Source organism: Alligator sinensis, unplaced genomic scaffold (assembly GCF_000455745.1).
Source record: "Alligator sinensis unplaced genomic scaffold, ASM45574v1 scaffold2513_1, whole genome shotgun sequence".
Taxonomy (NCBI): Eukaryota; Metazoa; Chordata; order Crocodylia; family Alligatoridae; genus Alligator; species Alligator sinensis.
This window is the reverse complement of record NW_005843426.1, coordinates 89,698-111,397: the sequence shown is the minus strand read 5'-3', so window position 1 is coordinate 111,397 and position 21,700 is coordinate 89,698. Positions and strand designations below refer to the sequence as shown.

The 21,700-nt window shown below is 60.5% G+C and overlaps 1 protein-coding gene across 4 annotated transcripts in view; it reads right to left on the bottom strand.

Moving 5' to 3' along the window:
* Positions 1-21,700, bottom strand: part of SMG6 (SMG6, nonsense mediated mRNA decay factor) — a 113,365-nt gene that overhangs the window by 9,579 nt on the left and 82,086 nt on the right. For all 4 annotated transcript variants that reach the window (XM_006038664.3, XM_025195196.1, XM_025195197.1 and 1 more), the window contains 2 exons: positions 8,866-9,042; positions 5,989-6,135 (listed from right to left, as the gene is read on the bottom strand). In XM_006038664.3, coding sequence (XP_006038726.2) covers positions 5,989-6,135; positions 8,866-9,042 — 324 coding nt within the window. The remainder of the gene's footprint in view (positions 1-5,988; positions 6,136-8,865; positions 9,043-21,700) is intronic.

Sequence of the window (21,700 nt, the reverse complement as noted above, 5' to 3'; positions counted from 1 at the left end):
AGGAAGGAGCTGGGCCAGGGCCAGGCCCAGGGAACCCCTGACCAGAGCAGCTGGGAGACCCCGATGGGAACTCACAGCAAGGGGGACTCTGGCCCAGAAGCTGTTTGACCTTCCAGCAGAGCCCCACGGCACTGCAGGCATCAGGTATGCAGCTGCCACCCCGGGAGGGTGTGAAGAACACCCTCGTGCAGAGGCATACCGAGCACTGGGCAGCATTTGGGATACAGCCCTGTATCCTGGCACGCCAGTGTCCACACTAGAGGGGCTACGTGGCTGCAGCAGAGTTGTAGCAGGACTGCTGGTCTAGGGAAAGCGCACAAGCAGCTCGGATAGGCAGGACCTTCATGCCAGGGAAGCAGTGCCACGGGACAGCTCTGATAGCCAACACCACCGGGCAGCTGCTGCTGTTACCCCTCCCTGCACGTGTGGCCATGAGAGCACGGGGCTGCTGCTCCCACAGACACCCGTGAGGAAGTGCCTGGCTCTGCCAAGCTCCGATGACTGAGGGCCCCTCTGTCTGGGCAGCAAGCTGCTAGCAGCAGCCCCGCTTGCCCTCGCAAATGGCAAAAAGGCTCAGCGACATGGCGCTCACTTCCTGCCCAGGCCCAGGCCCGGGCCCCATGTCCCATTAGAGAGCAGCCCCAGTGAAGCCAGAATACAAGCTGCGCCCAGGACCCCTCAGGCGCCGGACGGGTTTGTGCTCCCAGGTCCACGTGCAAGGGCAATGCCCTGTGTGTGCGGCCCTGCGGGTATGGCCCCTGGAACGCGCCCCGGACCCCGCAGTCCCCTCGTGGGTGGCATCTGCCCTCCTGGCTCTCACAGCTCATACCCGTCAGATTCCTGGCAGCTGCGAGCGACGCCTGTGCCGGTCGTCACGTCCCATTCCGCTCCCCGGGCCGCCCGGTGAGAGAAGGACACAGGATGCGCAGGGAGCGAAAGAGCGAGGTCGGCGGGGAGCGTGCCAAGTCCCCTCTCGCAGCTCCAGGACGCGCGGGGAGCCAGAGGGAAACTCGCCTCTGCAGAGTTCAGAGGCCGGCAGCGAGATTTATTTTTGTTTGTGTGAGTAAAAGGCTGCAGAAGCCTCTGGCCAAGGGGGTATGGGGGGAGGGGAGTGGCCTGTGATTCATGCAGCCTCTCACTGGCCTTTCGCCAGAGACGAAAGAGCGCGGGTGCGCAACTGGGAGCTGCGACCACATTAACTCTTCGGCCGGTGCCGCAGGGACGGGAACTGCACCCCGTCGGGGGAAAGCAGCAGGCACTCGGACTCCTGGGTCCCATTCCCAGCTCCGGCCAGCCTGGCGTGCAATCCTGAGAGATCACTTCCTGTCCCCATGGCTCAAGCACGGTAATGACCCATCCCCGTCTCCTGGGAGCTGGGAGGCCGGCCACGTGCAAAGGCCCTGGAAATCACATGGGACGGGATGACATGAGAGCAGCACAGCTGCTTCTCCCAGGGACGGGGCTGATGCCTGCGGGGAGCCAGGCTCTGGCCTGCATTCCTGGAGCAAGGGGAATGAGCGCGTGCTCCATCGCCAGCAGCAGAGAAGCCGGAAGCTCCCGTGTGCCGTGGGGAGCACAGACAAGAGGGCTGCTGAGGCCAGGCAGCACAGGGAGCGCTTGGCTTCTTCTGGACTGGTGGCAGCTCCTTTGGCTGGTGACAGCTCTGAGTTCAGGTGCTTCTGACCACGTCCAAGTCCCAAATTTCTGCCCAAGTCCGCCAGACCCCTGGGGATATCCTGCAGCGGTTGCCTGTCTTGCCACCATGTCCTGGCAAGAGGACCGCAGCATGGGGCTGCAGTTGCTGAGGGCTGTCCCCGGTCAGGGCCCTATTGGACCCCATGTATGTACAGGAGCTCTAGACACTCAGTGCCTGGCAGCAGGGAGAAGCCACGGGCCGACCGCCTGGAACTGAATGGCCATGGAGAGACCCATGTCCTGCCTAGGGAGGATGGGGTCCTGTAGACGGGGCTGGGGTGGCACCTAGCACTCTGCCCTCACCGGGTCACGAACGCCAGTCAAGTTCTCCCTGCAGTGGGGCAGCCGTGGCGCCGCTGCCTGCTCCGGCTCCGTCTGCTCCAGGGGATAGGAGGCGGATTTTCCAGGGGGCCAAGAACAATGCCTCTTTCTAGACTCTGCTCGAGGGTTTCCTCGTTCCAAGGTTTGTCGGCAGCGTCTTCCCCAGGAGGAGACGTGCCCCGTGCCTGGTAGCGAGCTGGGCTGCCGCCGTGGCGGAGCCGCCGTGGGTGGGTGTGCGCCTTCCGCACCAGCAGGCACCCGCTCCCAGGCAGGTGCGTGCCGGCGCGCGCGCACCCGCCGCATTGTTCCTCCATGGAAAGCGTGAATGGGCTGGGGCTATATTTAGCAGGTTACTCACGCTCCCGCCACAAAGGAGTGGCTGCATCTTAAGGGGGCGGCTGTTCCGTGTGCTCGGAGGGGACAGGGGGAGGCTATTTTGGGAAGACATGTCATAATTGGCTGCCCAGTGAAGCCGCTTCTGTAATGCCGAGCAAAACAATAGCAGCATCCAGAGGAAGAGCCTGTTATGTTTCAGGTGGGATGTTTTCAACTGCTCAGGAAACCCGACCGCTCCCAGCGCACAGCAGTGGCACAAAGGACAGGGGACGCCGAACAGCATGGACCAAGGGCTTGGCCAAGGGAGGGGGTTGGGTGGCTGGGAACCAAGGGCCACAGTGGGTGCGTCGCAAGGGAGAACACGTCTGCTCGCGACAGCCCGGCTCCCTCGCCACTGCAGCCCTGGCGGGGACGTGACCCTTGCTCCCCCCGGCACCCAGCAGCTCCCAGGTGCGTCTGTGACTCAACCTGCCCCAGCTTGGTGGCTGGCTCTAATGGTCTGGCCTGATGAGACATGGGAACCGGGCTCCCAGCTGGACTGGTGAACTGGCACTGGAGGATGCGGGGCAGGAGGAGAACGGGAACGCATGCACAGGTGCAGGTAGAGGTGGGCAGACTGTGCACAGCAGAAAGCCTCACTTCAGGGAGGACTTGTCTGAGGAGCCCGTCTCTTTTCCTGCCACAGAGACCCAATGGAGAGGTCCCCTGGCAGGACCAAGCCAAGGGGCTACTCCTGCTGTCTCAGAGGAGCCAAGATGAGCTCTGCAGGCCCAGGTGCCTCTTGCACCCTGAGCTGGACAAATCACTGAGAGGAGATAGCAGGGCCACTGGCCTCCCAAGAGAAGGCGAGTGCCATAGGACAAGCCCCTGTCCCTACCAGCATGACAAACAGGCACTTGTCTCATAAGCCCCTCAGGGCAAATGGGACAGGAGCAACAGGTTCCTAAAATAAAGGACAGTGATTGCACAAAGGGCGCATTAGGCTGAAGACTCTGGGTGCTGCCCAAGATGTTTACAGGCCAACTGGGTGGCTTGCATGCCAGTACTGCCATGCAGAACCAAACCAGTGGCAGAGCCTGAAACAGGGGCAGTGGCACAAAGCAATGTAGCACAGGACAAGGCTATGTGTGAGCCACAGGTTTGGGGCTGGTCCCCATTAGCAGTGAGGGCAGAGAGCCGTGACTGGGTGGCAGCTCCAAGCAGGGGACTGAAGTGCAGCAGACTGAAGCACAGCAGAGAGGACGCTGAGATCAGAAGCACGAGGGGCTCAGCAGGGAGAACGCAACTAAGCCAGTCGAGCGAGTGAAGCCACCCACCCGCAGCCCTTCCCAGGAAACGAGACGCAGATGCAGCAAGGGCAGAGAGAGCGCGATGGGCAACAGCAGACAGAGCAGCAGAGGGGGGCAGTGAAAGCAAAGGCAGAGAAGAAGCCCAGCAGACACAGTGGTGTCTCTATGGGGTGAGGACAGCCCCTCTCTGCAGGCCCCTGTGATTGCCCCAGGGTGCCAAGCATCACTCTGGGCACCAGGGAGCTGAAGGGAGAAGGAAGAAAGGATGGCCCAGCAGTGTGGGCAATGCGCTCAGCCCTAGATCTCTTCCTGCTGCAGCTGGCAGGCCTGACCCTGGCAGTACCTTGGGCCTCTGCTCCTACGCCAAGGGAACCATTGCGCTGCCCTGCCGCAGAGGGAGTGGGGGGCAGGTGCAGCAAAGACCACGAGCATTTCCGGCACTGCAGTGCCAGTTCCTGTATCTCCCTGGGACCAAGAGGCAAGGAGCTGCCACTTGTCTGTGGCACTGTGCAGAAGCATGCACCCCTGCCCAGGTAGGGGAGGCCAGTGCAGAGATGCAGTGAGACCGCAAGGAAGAGTGCAGCACAACGTCAGGGGAGAGTCCCTGTCAGCGAGCGCAGGAGCATCTCTCTGGGGAGACCCAGGAGCTCTGTGGCCCCAGGCCCTGAGAACAGGCCAGGGAGAGGCTGGGGGAAGCTCAGCCCCATCCAGCGGCCCCTCCCCTGCCTCAGGCTGTCTGGTCAGTGCCCGCATGGAGCAAGGGCTGGGGCCTGCACACGTGTTCTTCTCCAGTCTGTTCCCAGCCAGCTCTGGGCTGCATGACTTGACTCAGCCCCCAAGGACTGCTCCTCCACCCCTTGCAGTCAGGCTCCAAGTGCACCTCAGCCCTCAGCTGCGCAGCCCCCGGTGCTGCCCACACCCTCATTCTGACCTCCATCCGGCTGAAAGCCCCAGCCCCAGTGCAGCTCCAGAAGAGGGGAGGGGTGCACTGGGGAGAGACCCTGGGATACCTCCGGCAGCTCCTGACTGCTGTGGAGGGGGCAGCCTCAGTCCTGGGTGCCAGGGAAACTGTGCACAGACAGGGGAGCTGCAGCCTGGGGCTCTGCGATTGCTGCCCTCCCAAAAACATGTGCAGTTCCTGTTTGCCGGGTCTGTGCAGAGCACTGGGAAGTGGGGAATTTGCTTACACCTCCGGCTTAACAACCTGGGGAGGCTGGGAGGCTTCAGGCCGCTTGAATTTACAGCCCATCTCTCCGATCGCTAGCTCGCTCCCTGCCGCTTTCTTCCTTATTGTATTAATGCGACCCAGGTACCTGCCAACACTAATAGCCTCGTGTGCAGGGCAGCCCCTCCCTCCCTCCTGCTCACTTCTACCTTTGCCTCAATATGTATTTTTTAAAATTGAAGGAGGGGGGGGGGGGGGGGGGACTGCAAAGAGGTTGGGGTGGGTTTGGAAGGCGAAGCGCAGTGGTTCTGGGCCCTGCGCCAATAGCTGGAGGGTACACATGTGTGCTCTCCCAGTAGGGCCTTCCGCGGCCCTGTTTTACAACCACCTCGGCACAGACGGCAGAGTTCACGCATATGGCCAGACAGATGTGTCTGGCTTGCGTTCAAGGCTGGAAAATGAAGAATTATGGAAGTGAAGGGCCCTGGGCATTAGAGAGGGCGGAGGTGAGGGGGAGGGGGAGCTGGGGAGAATTCTCCTCTGCTGAGAAATCCTCATCTGCGCTGCAAGGCTGGAGGAAGAGGGGCCGAGAGAAACCAAAGCAGCCAAGAGCCATGTATGTGGGCTTGCTCTTAAAGGGCCAGTGCTCATGCCGCAGGGCCCCTGCTCCCAGCTGGGCCAGCTGACCTCCCAGTTTCCAGCTGGGGCAGGCTCAGAGGGCCACAGTTGGACAACCTGTGTTGATCAGGTCTGCCCATGTGCCCACAGCGAGGGCAACAGGGGGCTGGTGCTGCAGCTGACGGCAGCAGCGCTGCTTGTGGGAGCTCTGCAGCGTGCTGTCCAGTTCCCGCAGAGAACGGGAAGGTTCCCCGTGGCGAGGCAGGGCCCCACGTCTGAAGGGGTCCCTATCACTCCCGACCTACACAACACGGGTGTGGGTGTGCACCTCTCCATGGAGGACAGCACTGTGGAGACAGCTTCAGCCAGCTCTGGACAGCTCCAAGTTTCCACCAGTTCTGCCCCAACCATGGCCTGGCCCCACTGAAACCCAAGGGAGCTCTGCTGACGTCTGGTGACCAGGAAGGCAGGCCCAGGCGAGGGAGCCAGGCGCTTAATCCCCCACGTGTACAGGGCAACTGGCTCACCCTGCCCAGACACCCTGACATGCTGCTCCTGTCCTACCTGGATCTTGTCCTGCCGACGCTGCTGCTCAGCTACTTTCCGGGCTAGCACTTGCTTCTTAGCTCGGAGCTCCTTGATGTCAAGCTCTCCCCCGCTTCCTTCAGCCTCGGAATCATCCTCAAACGCCTCAACCCTCACGTCGTCCTCCTTGATGCACAGAACCCAGACGGACAGAAACAGAACGGAGCAGGTGAGAGCTGGAGGGCAGCAGGTGACCGAACACCCTCTCCTGGAGGGCCCATCCCCAGCGGAGAAGACCCTGCTGGGTGCGTTAGCCCACTGCTAGTCACTCACACGATGGGGGACATTTGGGTCTAGTCATTACAGAAAAGGCAAGGGAAACCCTAAACTCTGGTGTCAGCCAGGCAAGTGGGGCCTTGCGGCCAGGGAATCCAGATCTGATGCTGGTAAGCACTACTCAGGGACTCTGGAGATACGGGAGCGGCTCCTGGCCTGGCTGGACTTTGGGCCAGTCACCTGTCTGGGCTCCTGTCAGTCTGCAGAACAGAGGGCGACGTTTCGTCTCCCACCCTCGGATCGGCCTGGTCTGTCAACTCAGGGTAGAAGCTCCTTGAAGCTAGATGCTGCTGTAACGCTGCTAAGAAGCCCTGATACAGGCTGGCCCCGTCTCCTGCCCTTACTGATGGAACCAGACCCAGGGATGTTAAGGACAGAGGGACTGTGAGGCTCTGGTCTCCCTTTCTGCCTGGCACACACCAGAGAACGTCACCCAAAGACTCCTGCCCCAGCTCGTCCCTCCCAGCCCAGCTGGATCGGGTCCATCACAAAAGGACGCTCCATCTGGATTTAAGATGCCGAGCGAGGCAGGACTTGCCAGGCCCTGGGCGGGAGGCTCCACAGGTCTCGTACACGCCTTGTCAAAAATGTGCACGCAGGGCTCTGGCCTTACCTCGCCATGCCCTGGCTTGTGCCCTGGGTCATGCTTGCCCTCTGAGCTGCCCCTCTGCTCCTGGCAGTACAACCCTGTGTTTGGCTGGGAACATGCACAGCGTTCACTGGGTAACCGAGAGCAAGCTCTCCCACGGGCCTGTGGCTGCCCCGAGCTGTGTGCCCCCTGCCCTCCCAGACCATGGCCAAAGTGTAGGAGCAAAGACAGGTGCCTGTGGGTCCATGCCAGACACTGCCCCCAGTGGGCCCTGTTGGGGTCCCCAGCCAGGGCACACGTGGCCTGCACAGGGCTGAGCCCAGCAAATCACAAGGAAACACTCCCAGATCGTAGAGCAGCTCCTTCCTGCTCACAGCCAGCCTCAACTCCAGGCTCAGGGGTTGCCAGCGTTGGGTCTGGCACCACAGACAGACAAATTAGGATGGACAGCAAGGAGCCCAGGAGCCCCTCAGTGCAGTGCCCAGTGCAGACCCCAGCCTGGATTAGCTCTCACAGAGCTGGGGACTCTCCACACAGGCTGCTCTCTCACTCATCCTGTGGCAGAGGAAGACAGCCCTCAGCCTCACCTCCTCCCTCCAGGATGGGCAAGCCTACAGCAAGCAAGGAGCAGCTTGGAGGGCAGGCACATCCATGGGAGCCCAAGTGGGTGCAGTGCAGATGTAGGTCTGCAGTGCAGTTGGGTTGGATTACGCCTGCCTAGGGTCAAGGGATGGTCACGCCGGCCTGAGAAGCTAAGCTCTGCAGGGACTCGAATGAGGAAGCCTGGGTTTTGTAATGAGCTCACGGAGGTTCCCATAGCTGAGCACGCCCGGAAACCTCATGCCTTAGCCCGCCACTGCTGAACGGCTGAGGAAACCAGCGGTAGCGGCGGCTCCACTAAGCGGGCCAAGGGAGCCAGGGTCTGAGCACTGGGGGAAGGCAGTGAGGGTGTTCTCAGGTCTGAGACCCTGAATTGGGCCCCAAGACCCCAGCCTCTTTGTCCCCAGTGGGGACTCCTGATGCCCCACATACAGGGCAGGGGAACCCAGGCTCGTCTGCCACCATGGCCAGCCACAGCGCTCTGGGGATCTCTGCGGCATCCCTGCCCCCACCCCGGCGTTCCAGCACTTCACCTGCTGCAGACACTGCAGGGATGAAGGGGCCTGGATCGCGCTGTGGCTGGTGCCCAGACCCCAGCTCCCCTGGGGACAAGTTGGCCAAAGGCCAGGGCACACAGGCCACCCAGCACCTCACGGGTGGGAAGCCATGTCCTTGGCAGGGCTCTTCCCTACTCTACCCCCCCCGCTCCACATCCTTCCAGTCGGATGTGTAATGAGCCTGGGCAGTGCTTGGGCCACCCAGCTCCCAGCTCCAAACGCCTCTGCCCTCCTCTACTGTTTCCCTGGCCTTTCAAAAGGCAAGATTAAACACCAGGAAAGAGTCAACCTGCAGAGCGGCTGGCAGAGCCGTTAAACACACACACTGAGCCTGGAGTGAAACAAGGGCTACAGGAACAAGCAAGGGCAGAAAAACAAGAGGAGAATTCCTTAATCACATCAGGATGTGAGAGGCAGGGGAGGGCCGGGGCGCCAATGTCAGCTCTTCCTGTACGTGTGCTGGAGGCTGGAGTTCAGGCCTGTGCTGCGCTGAGCTCCATGGCTATAAACTGAACCCTGACACCCCCTCGCCGCCCCCTCTCCCTGGACTCCAGAGCTGTGCGTTATTAAAGGCCCCCCCCTCCCCGACAACCATTACAAGCAGCATCTGGAACTCATAACAACGCACGAGATAGAGGCACCCAGGTCAGACTGGCAGGAAGGGGCATGAGCAAAGTATACTTGGGAGACAAGGGCTGGACACTATTATCCCCCAACGCCCAAGGCACACACAGCTACACCGGCTATAAATAGCGGGAGCTGCAGGGCAGGCCGGGGCTGGGCCCCACAGGGGTGATTCTTCCTCCTCTGCGGCACACTCTTCCCGCACAGTACCTGATCTTCCAGTTGTTTTCCCTCTTGGCTTCCCATTTCCTTTCCCATGGCGTCTGGGACGGGTGCCACTGACACATATTTTCCACCCTTGAATGCCAGCAAAGGCTCTTCTTGTCCACAAAGGGCTTCCAGGAAATACTTCAGAACTGTGACCCTCTTGCAGTCGGCTGCAATAACCTACAGGGTGCGGACAGGGGGTCGGGGGGAGAGAAAGGAAAACAGTCAGTGCAAAGGGAAGGCAGCGGGCACTGGCCAAAGAGAGATGCCCTGAGTCGCAGGGCCCAGTGAGCCTCGGGACACAGGGGAGGGCGTCCTCAGCCCCTTCTGGCTCAGGACTGAAGCCAACTGTTGGTGCCCAGAGTCCCACTTCTAGCCACAGCCAAAGAGGAGGGCGAAAAGGGTGAGTCTGAAGTCCCCCCGCCATCCCAGTGCCCTCCACACCTCAGGGAGACTGGCCCATGCACTGCACCACCCTCCCCCCCGACCTCACCCGAGGACAGGAGGCGGCCGTGGGCCTGGGAGCCTCCATCCCGCTCCGCGGCGCTGCGGAGAGGGCGCCCTCCCCGCCGCCCCCACCCCGCCCAGACCTGCAGAGGCGGAACTCCCAGCCCGAGCGCTGGAAATCCTGCTCGAGTGCGACATGAATGATGAGGACTGTCCTGGCTGTTTCATTTCAGCTAAATCAACACAGCCCCCTTGACAGCCTCCACGATGGGAGCGGGAGGGCTCGGAGAGCAGGGGTCAGGCGGGCGGATGCCGGGGGAAGGATACAGGTGCGCAGAGCCAGCAGGTGGGGGCACTGTACAAAAGCCGTGCGCCTCGCGGGCCCCAGGCCTGCCCCGTCCCCTGGGCTCATCTCGCACAGCAGCGGGGGAGCCTGTCAGGGAAGCTAGGACTGATCTCGCCAGAGTGAAATTCAATAGCGCGGGTAATTATCAGATGCAGGAGACTCTCCGATGGAGTTTCCAGAGTTGTGAAGCCTGGAACGCATCCCCGTGTGCCTACAACACCCCCCACCAGGCCCTGAGCCTGCCTCCCTCCAGCCAGCCCCCTCTTCCCCCAGCCCTGCGAGCGGCACACACCAGCCTCGGAAAGCGTAACCTTTCCCTGAGGACAGGCCGTGGCACCACGGCGGGGCGGCTGCTTCCCGGTGCCCCTAGCCCTGACCTCTGTGGGCCTGTTACACAGGCACCAGAGCTGCGCCGGTTCACTCCGCTTGGTGCACGCAGGCAGCAGTGCCTGGGCTCTGCCATCCAGGCTGAAGGCCCCCAACCTGGGCCCGCCCCAGCAGGAGCAGGGAACTGGGGCGCAGGGATGGCCACGTGTGGGTTTCCCGAGAGAGGTCCAGCATACAGCAAAGCAAAGAGGGCTGGGAAAGAGAGAGAGACCCAGAGTGCAGGGCAGAGCGGGAAAGGGAGGCACGGCCCCACGGCCAGCGGACGTGCTATCAGGTCTGGCGCAGCAGGGTGCAGGCAGGCCAGGCCCGGCAGGGCCCAGCGGCACGCAAGGCCGAGCCGCAGTGACTCACGGGCTGGCAGGCAGCACGCGGCACGTCCCCTGCCGCACCAGGCTGCCGTGCAGAGGAAACTTCTGCTCTTCCACAATGCTGCCAGCTTCCTCTCTGCGGGCTAATTTTAACCACCCCCTTGTTACAGTGCGTGTCAACCACCTGACCTCGCTGCAACCCCTGACCTGCTGCCCCAGCTACTGCGGGGAGCCGGGATCCTTATGTAACAGAAGCAGGGCTTTCCTCCCTGCCCGGGGCCACCCCAGGATCAAAGGGTCCAACAGCTGGGCTTGGCCCCTGCATGGAGGCTGCTCCTACTGGGATCACTGCGGGCACCTGCATCACCTGCCCAGCTCCAGACCCCGAGGCTGCATCCAGCTGCACCCTGCAGACAGCTCAGTGCTGCCTGGAGTACCGGGGCCTCTGAGCACACGCCGGGACACTTGTCCCCAGCCAGCCCAGGCTCCCGAGGCTGAGAAAGGGCTGGGGAGCAAACCAGAGGGCCAAGGGTTTAGCAGCAACTGCCCAGCCTGCAAGGGGCTTGTCAGCCAGCGCTGGTGCACACAGAAAGGCCCTGGGGCCAGGCTGTGAGGGGAACGGGAACGTCTCCCCTGCTCCCCTCTGGGAAGAAAAGCTGAGCAGAGAACAAACGACTTCCTGCCAAGCTGCCACAGGCTGCGGGTGGGTCGTCAGCTCATCTGCTGGGGAGAGGAGAGCCCAGCTGAAGGCCTGTGACATAATCCCCACAGCAGCTTGTCTCATGAACACATTTTTCCAGGCGGCATCAATGAAAAACAGACAAAGTGAATGATCTCGGTATCGCAAACACGTGGACAGCCCTCACAACCAGCCCAGCTCGCCTGCGGCCCGGGGCACCTGGAAGGCTGGGCTGCGCTGCAGCTCAGCGGTCCAGGATCTCTGACAGCTTACCCGAGTGCCTGGCATTGAAACGCTCCTGGTTTCAGGGTGAAACCATTAGTGCCCGGACGCCAAGAGAGCTCCAGGTTGCAAGGCTACAGCCCCAAGGGGCAGCTGGAAGCCCCGGGTGGCCCTTCACGTAGGATGTGCTGGAGGAGCAAGGCAGCAAAGGAGCAGAGTGGCTGGGGCCTGGGAGTGACACATGACACTACAGCAGGGACCAAAAGGTCAAGTGCGAAGCCAAGGAGCATCACTGTGCTGTGCGGCGTGGCGCAGCGGCAGACGTGCAGCCCCGGGAGGGGACGCAGCAGCGCTAGGCGCCCTGCCTCAACAGCCGGCGGTGAGGCAGCAGGAACTGAAAGCCCCGGCTTCCAGCACCCGCTTGCTACGAGAATAGGCCTGACACGCACACAGCCACTTGAGAAGGAAAACTGAAACCACACTTTGGCGAAGTGGTCTGGTGCCCCCATACGTGACCTGGGTTCAGTTCCCCAGAGACACAGGTGACGCAGGGCTCACAGCACCCCGTGCTACCACCGCAGCTCCGGGGCACGCAAGGAAAAGACTGCCATGGATCACAGGCGGCCCAGGGTACTAGGGGCAGCAGTTACATGAGTCATTTTGTGATTTCGGTGGGGGGGAGGCGGGGCGGAGCCAGGCCCAAGAATGGGAAGACTCTGTAATCTCGCACTAAATCAGAGGCGCTGAACATCCAAAGACACGAGCTACTCACACGCTGGCTCTCTCCAGGACACAGCAAGTCAGCTCCATACCACTCACACGGTGCCTAATTCATGGCTCGGACAACCACGTCGCAGTCGGCTGCTAAGATGCAGCAGGACACGTGGTAACATGACCCCGTGGCCACACTTCCATTTCAAATGCCTTTCGCCTTCCAGCACCCCTGCCGAGAGGCAGCACCGGGCAGGCAGAGCGCAGCACAGCACAGGGAACAGAGCTCCCTGGGCCCTCTGTACCCTTTGCCTGAGTTTCCCCCACAGAGGGGCATGGGAATGAGGTGCAATGGGAGCACAACAGGCGTGGTACATCAGCTCTGCATGGGGAACCCCTCCCGAGCATGGCCAGCCCAGGCGCTATGCCTGGGGGACGCGGGCACCTGGCGCTCCCGGGGGGGGTGTCACCAGCACCAGACTGCTCCGGTGAGCCCGATGCTCCTGGCCGAGGGGCAGCCCCGACACGCAGCTTGGCCTGAGTGGGGCTGACCCACCCTGCGGACGCCTCTGCACATGCTGCTGAGCGCGGGACATTGCTCTGGCGCTGCTAATTGCTGCCACGCCCCCGATGCCTTCAATCAGCTTTTACAACTTGTTAATTTTACACAGTGTCCGAAGAGCAAATAACTAGGAGGCAGGAACGCAACATCTGCGTCAGCTCTTCCACATGCTCCGCACAGCCTGCCCGAGGCCGGACAGCTGGCCCCGCCAAGCCCAGCTAGCTATGGAGGACCCAGCAGCTCCAGAGCAGGGGCCAGGAGAGCTCGGGCTAGTGAGGGTGTCCCCCGGCTATTAGTTTCCAGGTACATGGAAACCGCCATGAAGTCGCTGGCCTAAGCTTTTGTGCAGAAGGATCCTGGCAGCCTCTGTCAAAGGAACCTCAGACCCCCCCAACCCAGGAGAAAGCAGGGTGCCCTTGGAAAAGGACTCACTGAAGGAAGGGCTGCTGCCCTCAACGTAACATTCCCGCAGGCGAGGGAGATGCTGGCATCCCGACAGAGAAGGGGAAATGGGCACAAGGAGCCTGAGTTGTACCGTGGAAGGAGAGCCCAGCCTAGACCAGGAGACGGCAACGGGAGAAGGCCCGAAGCTGGAGCATGGTCAATCGCTGGCCCAGACGCACAGTGCTAACTGTCTTCACGATGCATTAATCGTGGCTTGGGCAGCTGGAGTGGATGGAGCTCCCCAAGGTCAGAGCACGTTAGCCTAAATCTGCTTTAAGCCACAACAAATCACTGAGGCAAAGCAAACATCAACCCATCAATGGTGCTTCATAGCCTGGGAAAAACGCTCTCCCTTGCGCTGTACAGCAACCAATGGTGGCAGCAGGACTCTGCTAGGACTGCCACACAATCACAGACAGGTCAGGCTGGCAGGGCCCTCGGGAGGTCCCATCCAGTCCAACCCCCACGCTCAAGACAGGATCAGTCCCTTCTGGGATGGTCTGGACAAGTGTTGGTGTCACCTATCAGAACTGCACAAACAGCCCCCCTCGCACAACTGCCAGGCCCCGTACCACAAACACCAAGCCCCCTAACCCACCACAGGTCATCAGGGATGAGGGCATTTGCAATGTCCAGAAGCAGCTGCGGTAGGTCCATGTGGCACTTGGCCTGGGCTAGTCCATCTAGGTGTGGTTAGACTGCTTCCAGCACCCCCGCTAGCCTGGGTGTCCGAGCTGCCCTGCCCCACGCAGCGCAGATGTGCCTGTGCTTGCATGCATGCTGCACTGAGTGCGTCGACATGAGCGTGGGAAGTTTCTGGATGCTGCCCTAACACTGGTGCAACCACACTGGTGATAGCACTAGCATCTCACATGTGAGAAGCAGCCGCTAGTGTCAGGGGAGGCCCAGGCAGCAGCCCTGGCTCAGCTTCCCCCCAAACTTCTGCTCCTCAGAGCAGCACTGGGCCAGCCAGCTTCCCCGCGTTGTTCCCCGTCAGAGCACACATGCCCTAGGCGAGCCTGTCAGCAGAACAGACGTGTTTTAGGCCTGGCGGACACTTCCATCTTTCCAGCCCCAGACAGGCAGCTCAGCCAAGGCTGGTTTGCAGACTGGAAGGTAGCAGAGAACCTGAGCCAAGTGCCTGCCATCGCTAGAACGTGGCCCTGCCTATCCCTGCACACTGCGCCCCGTGGAGCCAGCTTGTCGGAGAGAGGGGGCGGTCTGGCTGCAGGGGATTTCACAGAAGTGACAAGGCTGCAATGGAGCTGGCAAGGCAGGCCCGGGTCTGCAAAGCTAGTGAGGAAGCAGAGCAGGAGCAGAAGCCATCTGGAGGGGACCACGATGTGGCCAGTGTCCTGCCCGTCAGTTCCAGAGGTGCTCGGAGCAGACTGCTTTCCCCGTGACAGCTGAGGACTGAGGCAGGGTGATGTGCAGCTGCCAAGAGGCCTGTTACTTCCACTGCCATGCTGCGGCTCCCTGTGCTGGCGCATTCTGCATTCTGTTCAACAGGGCTGCAGCTGGGAACAGCAGAGAGGTCCAGTCCCACCTGGCTTCCGAGTCCTGCGCTGGCACCAGAGGTTGCACGGGGTCAGCCCCTGGGCACGGGTCGTTTTAGAGACCACCTCGAGGAACCGCTGCCCCTTTCCTGCTGGCAAGCACGGGCCCGGAGGGGCAGGTGCTGGCATGGTCTCTCGCTCCATCTGTCAGATCCCTGTACAAGCCCTGCTGGGGCTCTCCTGCCCTTCAGAGCGTCTGGCCTGGTGGTTCCATCGACTGCGAGGAGGAGGATGCAGACCGGTCTAGGTGAGAAAAACCGCTCATGAAAAGTCTGCACCAAACAGGCCCTGATGTGATCGAGGTAGCGTAGTAGTCCCACACAGTCCTGGCAGAGCCCCAAACCCTGTTGCTCAGCTTCACAGATCTGCAGCAGACCGAGCCACAGCTCACTTCCCTTCCAAACCTCCCTTGGTTGTTCTCTGGTCTCCGGGGTGTGAGGGTCAAGCAGCCACCCCAGGACAGATCTCAGGGCCCCTGGCAGCCTGCTCTGGCTAGGGCAGTGCCTGTTGTACAAGGCAGCACCTGACCTAGTCAGCAGATGCCAGAAGACTCCGGAGAGGGCAACAGCCCAGCAGGTTGCTCTCGTAGGATGATGCACTCGGGAGAACTTGGAGGTGCGTATGGAATTGTTAGCACAGAGCTCCCTGTCTGGCCGCAGAGGCATGGCCCAGCTACGCCGCTCCAGAGAGGAAAGTTTCTGCTGGTTTCCAACCCAGCTTTTGGCTTACCCTGGCACTTGGAAAGACTAGCCCTGATGTTTTAATCACCTGTTAAGTGCTCTGAAGAATCTTTGTGTCAGCTCTGCAGTCCAGCTCGTCTCCAGCCAGCGAGGAGCACAGCGGGGAGCTGCTGGCAGCTGTCGGCGGCATGCTCGGTTCCATGGCTCACGGCTCGTTGCTAGGTGCCTCTGCCAGCTCAGACTCGCTATCCTGGCCCACTCCTACTGGCCAAAGGCAAAAGGTCCAGGGGAAGGTGCAGGCCATCCAGGACAGTGCACCAGGCCCTGTACCCAGCCACGGGCATCTTTAGCCAAATGCCTGCTGCTGCCCCGGATGGACCTCGTGCATGGGTGTTTCCAAGGGATGGTGCTGTGCCTGGGGGCCCTGCTAAGGGCTGGGCTAGCTCAGAGACACCACTGCCTCCCCTACACCCTACTTGCAGCTCCTGCTGGAGGGGGTACTTGTTCTTCCCAGGGCAGAGCACCCTCCTGCTTCTGAAGGTCACTTTGGTGGTGGGCAAAGTGATTCCCGTGCTTGGCAAATGCTGTAGCGACTCTAGGCAAGTCTTCATCCAAGGTGACCAGGCTCTTTGTGCTGGCAGCTTTGGGGTCTGGGAACATCCACGCATTGCCCATGGCCCTGTGGTTCCCCGGAGGCAGAGAGGAGACTGTTCCAAAGGCACAGAGCCGTACTTAGAGCACTCTGAGGGCGCTGGCCCTGCTCCCCCCTCACGCCCAGCTGCCCACGCTTTTTAAAACACCTGCCTGTGCCCGCAGCGCCCTGACCCCAGACTGGGCCACAGTGGAAGGAAAGAGGCAGAGCTCCAGGACCTCCATTCACATGGGTCTGAATCCAGGACGGCCTTGGGGACTGGAAAGCCAGCATCAGTGTGCCTGGAACGGTGCAGCCAGCGACTCTCCTCTGTGTTCCAGGAGCCTTCCTTCCCTGGGGCCAGGGAATTTGTTTCCTCTGCCATTTCGGAGGATGCCTGCCCTGCACAGATTGCTGCATGGACTTCAGGCAGATAAGAAAGTGGTTAGTAGGCGCTTTGGTGGAGGAAGGGAGAGCTGCTTAGTAAGGGAAAGGGGACTCCTCTGCCACGGACGGATACGGGCTGCCCTTCCTTCAGGGCTGCTGCGCTAATTCACCCAGTGGCAGAAGGAGGTTCGCTTGGGAACAAACAACATGCACAACGCTGGGAGGGTTCAGAGGTCCTGGCGAGTCCAGCAGACAGCTCACCTTGGCTGCCACCTGTGACCTATGCCACATGGCTCATGAGGCTGTTTCTCACCGTCACCTGGTTGCAAGGGTCTAGGCAATGAGTGAGGCTAGCACAAAGGGGTGATAAGGAGCACACCTCCCCCACAGGTCAAGGCTCAGGCCACCAGACTCTCAGTGCTTCCCGCGCAGCAGCAGCCCCGGGACCCACAGGCTGGGGCGGCGACCAGGAAAGGTGCTCTCTCTGTAGGCACCTGCCTCTCCCAGATGCCCCAGTGTGGGTAGCAAGCGCTCATGCCAACAGCTAGCTCAAAATCTGCACCTACTCTTCCTGTGCCAAGCCCTTCTTCTTCAGCTTGCTCCATGCCATCCAGAGAACGGGACTCCTGCTCTGCCTTGCGAGAGAGCCCTTTGCTAGGCCAGGCAATACAGGACAACCGCTGCACCTGTGAGCTACTGTTTCTGCATCACCTGTTCCACAAGGAGCCTGCGGGCATCTCCTGTCACTGAGAGGGCTCCGGGGTGTCGTCATGGCTGTGCTACATCCCAGGCTATATCCCACCAGCTCGGTGTTCTGTAAGCCAGACTAATATGCTCGGTGTGTATGAGGAGAGTTGTGGCCCACGTGTAAGTGGATTAACCTGAACCATCAAGGCCCTCTTTGCATGCAGTAGATGCCCAAACAGGCTGTTGAGGCAGAAGAGCCACCACGCTCTAAATCCCCACCCTGGTACGTCCGAACGACCTTCCGTGTAGACGAGCCCTGATTCGACCAGCACAGAGTAACTTGTGTTTCTGGTCTCCCTGGGCTTTGAGGCCTGGGACACGAGATCCAACAGGTACTAGGAGGTGAGATTTTGTAGGGGGGAAAACAAAACCAGAACAGCCTCATCAATACAACTAGAGAGCAAGGGAGCTGCCTGCAGGAGCGGACATGGGGCACTAGGAAAAAACGGTCTATGAGAAGAGCAGACTTCCAGCCGTAGGCAAAGGCTTTTCCTTTTGGACCTTCCTGGAGGCAATGCTGAGTAGTTCCCATCCAATATGCACCTGCCCAGGGACCGCAGATGCTCCTGCCCTCTTCCCATGACAAGGACAGCCAGGGCCGATGGTGCAGGAGGCTAAAACAGGGAACCATAAAGCAGGATCTGTTATGAGCGCAGCACAGTGCAACGAAACTGAGGGCTGCATCCCTGGCAGGCCTGAGTCCTGACCTCGACAACGGGAGGGAAGTGCACGCCAAGGAGCTAGGACGTTCTGCCTGGCCTGGCAGGGCTGTGCTGAGGCAGGTACAGGGAGCTCGCACAGCCTGCAAGTCCTCTGTGCAGCTCCTGGCCGTCGGCCATCGCCGAAGAGCGTTCTATGTCGTTTTTTAAGCTTGACCACAAATATTTGAGCTCCCCTGGACCACAGATGCAGCATCTTCTCAGCGGCTCGGCTGGCATTGGGCATACATTTACAGATCTCTGCACGTCTGCCTGTCCCTGAAGTATCTCACAGAGGTGTCAAAGCAGGCCGGACTGTCACGTAGACCCTGCGCTTCAACCTCTCGGGCCATACAGGCCTGCCCCAGCTGGGCTCACACCAACCGAGGGCACCGCGACTAGCTGAGTGGAGCCGTTTCATCCTTGCACTCCATTAAGTCTGCTTTCCAGAGAACGTCATGTGAGATTCCATAAGAAGTTCCCAGCTTCATGCCCTGGTCGATATTTGAACTGGGATGAAAGACTTTGCAGTTTCCTAACTCCTCTTTCAGGAAACTTGAGAGAAGAAACTTGTGAGCCTGGATGAGACCGTTTCATTACAGCTAACGCAGTTGAACGGTTCCCACCTGGCTACTGCTGCAGCGGCCAGGCTCCTGTTCCCAGTTCCTCAAACACAAGCAGTTCTCACGGCGTCTGATCTAGACCTCACTGAGCTGGGATCCCGCCTAGCGCTTACAGCCCTGTTGCCTCAGCAAAGAGTTGAAGTTGTCTGGAGCAACAGAGTGGCAGGAAAAGGGGAAAGGCCATTTCAGCCAGGGAAAACACAGTCGTATCCCGTGAAAGGTCCCTACAAGCCCCCAGACCAAGTGAACTTGGCCTTGGCATCTCACAACACTGTATGGAAGAGTGTAGCTCAGGCAGCCCCACCAGAGGGGCTCTGAACTGAGGCCCTGGCATGCGGGCTGAGCTATGGGGAGCAGCAGCCTGAAATCAGAGTTAGTTGGTGTCTGTGGACTCAAGTGGGGCCCCGGGTTACTCTATCAGGTCAGGCTGCGAGTGTTTCATTTCCTTCAGCCTGTTTCAGGCTAGCCCACGAGTTGGACAGCTGCCCCCTGATCTGAACGGGACTTTGCGAAGTTCGATATAATGCAGCACATGGTGGCTCCCCTCGCCGACAGACACCAGCCCGCACAGTGTCCTCGAGTCTGCCCCCTTTCATGCCCCGTCATGGCAGGTGGCAGAATCTCATCATGCTTGGAGACCTCAGCAGGGGCTGCCCACATCAGAGCACACTGATCCCTCGGTCACAGCCACGTGGCACAAAACCTCCCCTGCCCAAACCAGACGCTGCGCTGGGCACAGCCTCTGACTCAGGCCGTCCACACTGCCCAGAGGGTTACATGGGATCTTGGGTGCAACCCAGGCTCGGGGACCTCAGCCAGTGGAAAGCAGCTGAGGGAATGCAATTCTTTTCTTTTAAATAACAAACATAAACGCCAGGCTCAAGGCTAGGGCAGGTGCCAGCCCGGCAGCAGTCTGGGGGAATCCCTTGAGCCCTGGGGCAGGGCAGCCCCAAGCAGGAGCTGCGAGGACCGACACTGGGCTCTGCGAGCAGGCAGCAGGGAGGAGCTCTCTGGGACCGTCAGATCCTCGCCTGGGCTGCAACCAAATCTTCCTGGAGCAGCGGGCAGGGCGGCAGGAGGCAGCTAAAGAACACCAGAAAAATGCCACCACAACTTGGTCGGCTGCGACACCACAGCCCCGAGATATTAGCAATGCTGGCATCTCCAGCCACCGCAGGAACCACGCTGGCAGCGGGCTCCCACAGCTCCGGCTGGGCGGGAGCAGCGTGCTCACACCGCTTCCAGCAGCCACGCTGGAGAGGGACAGAAGCTGCGCTGTGCTTCACGGCAAAGTGCTGCCACTTGGGGGACTCCCAGTGACGTGAGCAGAGTGGTGCCTGACAGCCTGCGTCCGGCGGGAAGGGGCTGCTCCGAGCAGGACACACTTCACTCGCCTGCCAGGGAGGTAACTGTGTGACCTGGACCGGCACCCCAGCCCTGCAGGCCCCGCTCGGCCGCCGCAGCCCTCAGGAAGCCCGGCTCCTCCTGCCGAACGCTCCACTTCCCTCCCCTGGCTCGTGATTAACGGCCTGTCTTGCAATTGCTGCGCCGTGTTACCAACACACCTAGGAAGGGAGCAAGGAACTGCAAGCCGCAGCTTGGCTGCAAGGGGAAGACTACGCTTGGTCTCTCTGCCTTTGCCAAAGCTCCTCCTCCGGAGACTGAGATGCAGAGAGCGCTAGCAGGGCCCCTGCCCAGGAACAGAGACGCTGAACCAGAACCACAACAATAGGGTGCGGACGCTGGATGGGCCTGGATGAGAGGGGTGGGCTGGGGGGCACCGATCCATTCTTTTGACTTCATTCACACTTACAGCTGCGTGAGAGACATTTCCTGAGAGCACAGTAGGAAGAGAGGGGTATGCACTCACTCCACCCTTCGTACAGCACCGTCCTTTGCAAGCCAGCGTGCAGCTGGGAGCCAAGCGCAGGCTTTGGCAGAGCCGAGGGCCAGACATTACCAGCACTGGTGTGAACAGAGCAGGCCGCACCCGATGAGCACTGTGGACTCAGAGCGGAGAGGAGCGGTGTTTCAGACAAGCAGACCCAGGACAGAGCAGGGCAAAGCAACCTACTGCTACCAATTCACAGTGACCCCCGAGTTTACAAGCAGCTGAGCGAAGGGTGAGAGCAGAACAGCTTGGGCCCAGGACAGCAAAAGGCCAACTGTGCTGCCTGCAGCCATGGCGAGCGCCAGAGCCACACTGCTGCCAGGCTAGAGACTGTCACTGCAGCAGTAATGGGGGCAGATCTGCTGGCAGCGAGTCAGGCTGAGCCACAGGTCAGGCACTTGCAGCAGAGTTACATGCTCGCAGCAGGCGCAGGGCACCCGCCTCCCTGAAAAGAGCAGCTGCCCGAGCAGCACGTTTCCAAAGAGAGAGTGGAATTGAGAACCGTGCGTCCGCATGGCGTGCCCGACTCGCTGCTGCGGGAACCTGCCCTCCCCTGATGCAGCGTGATCTTACCTGTGTAGCCTGAAAAGCGCTGCTTGATTTGAGAGAGAGAGAAAAACCTGGAGCGGCTCAGCCCGAGTCACCTGTGCAGGGCCAGCTGAGCCCGCGAGCGCTTGCAGGCAAGCGCGCACATGTGGCTTTCGCGCTGCTTGTCGCAGCCAGCCCTGCGGCCACCGCCCTTTCTACCAGGCGTGTGCGGCAGTGGTGGCGGCTGTCACTCTATCGGAGCTTTGTTACATCTCAACCTGCTAGCTCCAAGCCAGCTGAGGGACCAGGCCTCGGGTTTCAGCTGTCAACCATTTCTGAAAGACAGGGTCTTGGATTTTTTAAACGGGAAAAACATTTCTTTCCCTCTCCCAGATTGCAACCCCTGCCAACGGTGCAGAAATCAACCCGGCCCCCGAGCCCAAACCTTGAGCTCTGGGAAAAGCTGAGCGTGCAAAACGCTGGTCTCCGCTCAGGGAAGTTTGTGCAAGAAGGGGGCTGAGAGGGGGGACTACCCTGCCCCTTGTTTTGTCACCTGCCCCGTGGTCAGACCCCAGGGCTGGGACCACATCTGTAAAATGCCAAAGCACTTATAAGGCAACATGGATGAGACTGCCAGCTTCGAGACAAATGGCTATAACACGAATTGCTGCACCACTTAACCAAGTACTCAGAAAAGCAGCTGCAACTTGTGGCACAGCGCAGGCTCCCTGGGGTGGAGAAGGGAAGGCACAGGCACTAGGTGTGAGAGCACACTGCTTGCTGGCCCTTACCAAGTAGCTGGGACACTTCCTGGGATCAATCGGACAGAGCTGATCTGTATGGTATGGCCAGGACAATCAGGACCGATACAGTTTGATCTTCTGTTTAATACAGGCTTCCTCCCACTTCTACGACAGACCCTCTGCATGACTTTCAGCAAGTCACTTAGTCTTTCTCAGCCAGACCCTTAAAGGGCTGAAGGTCTGGCTTT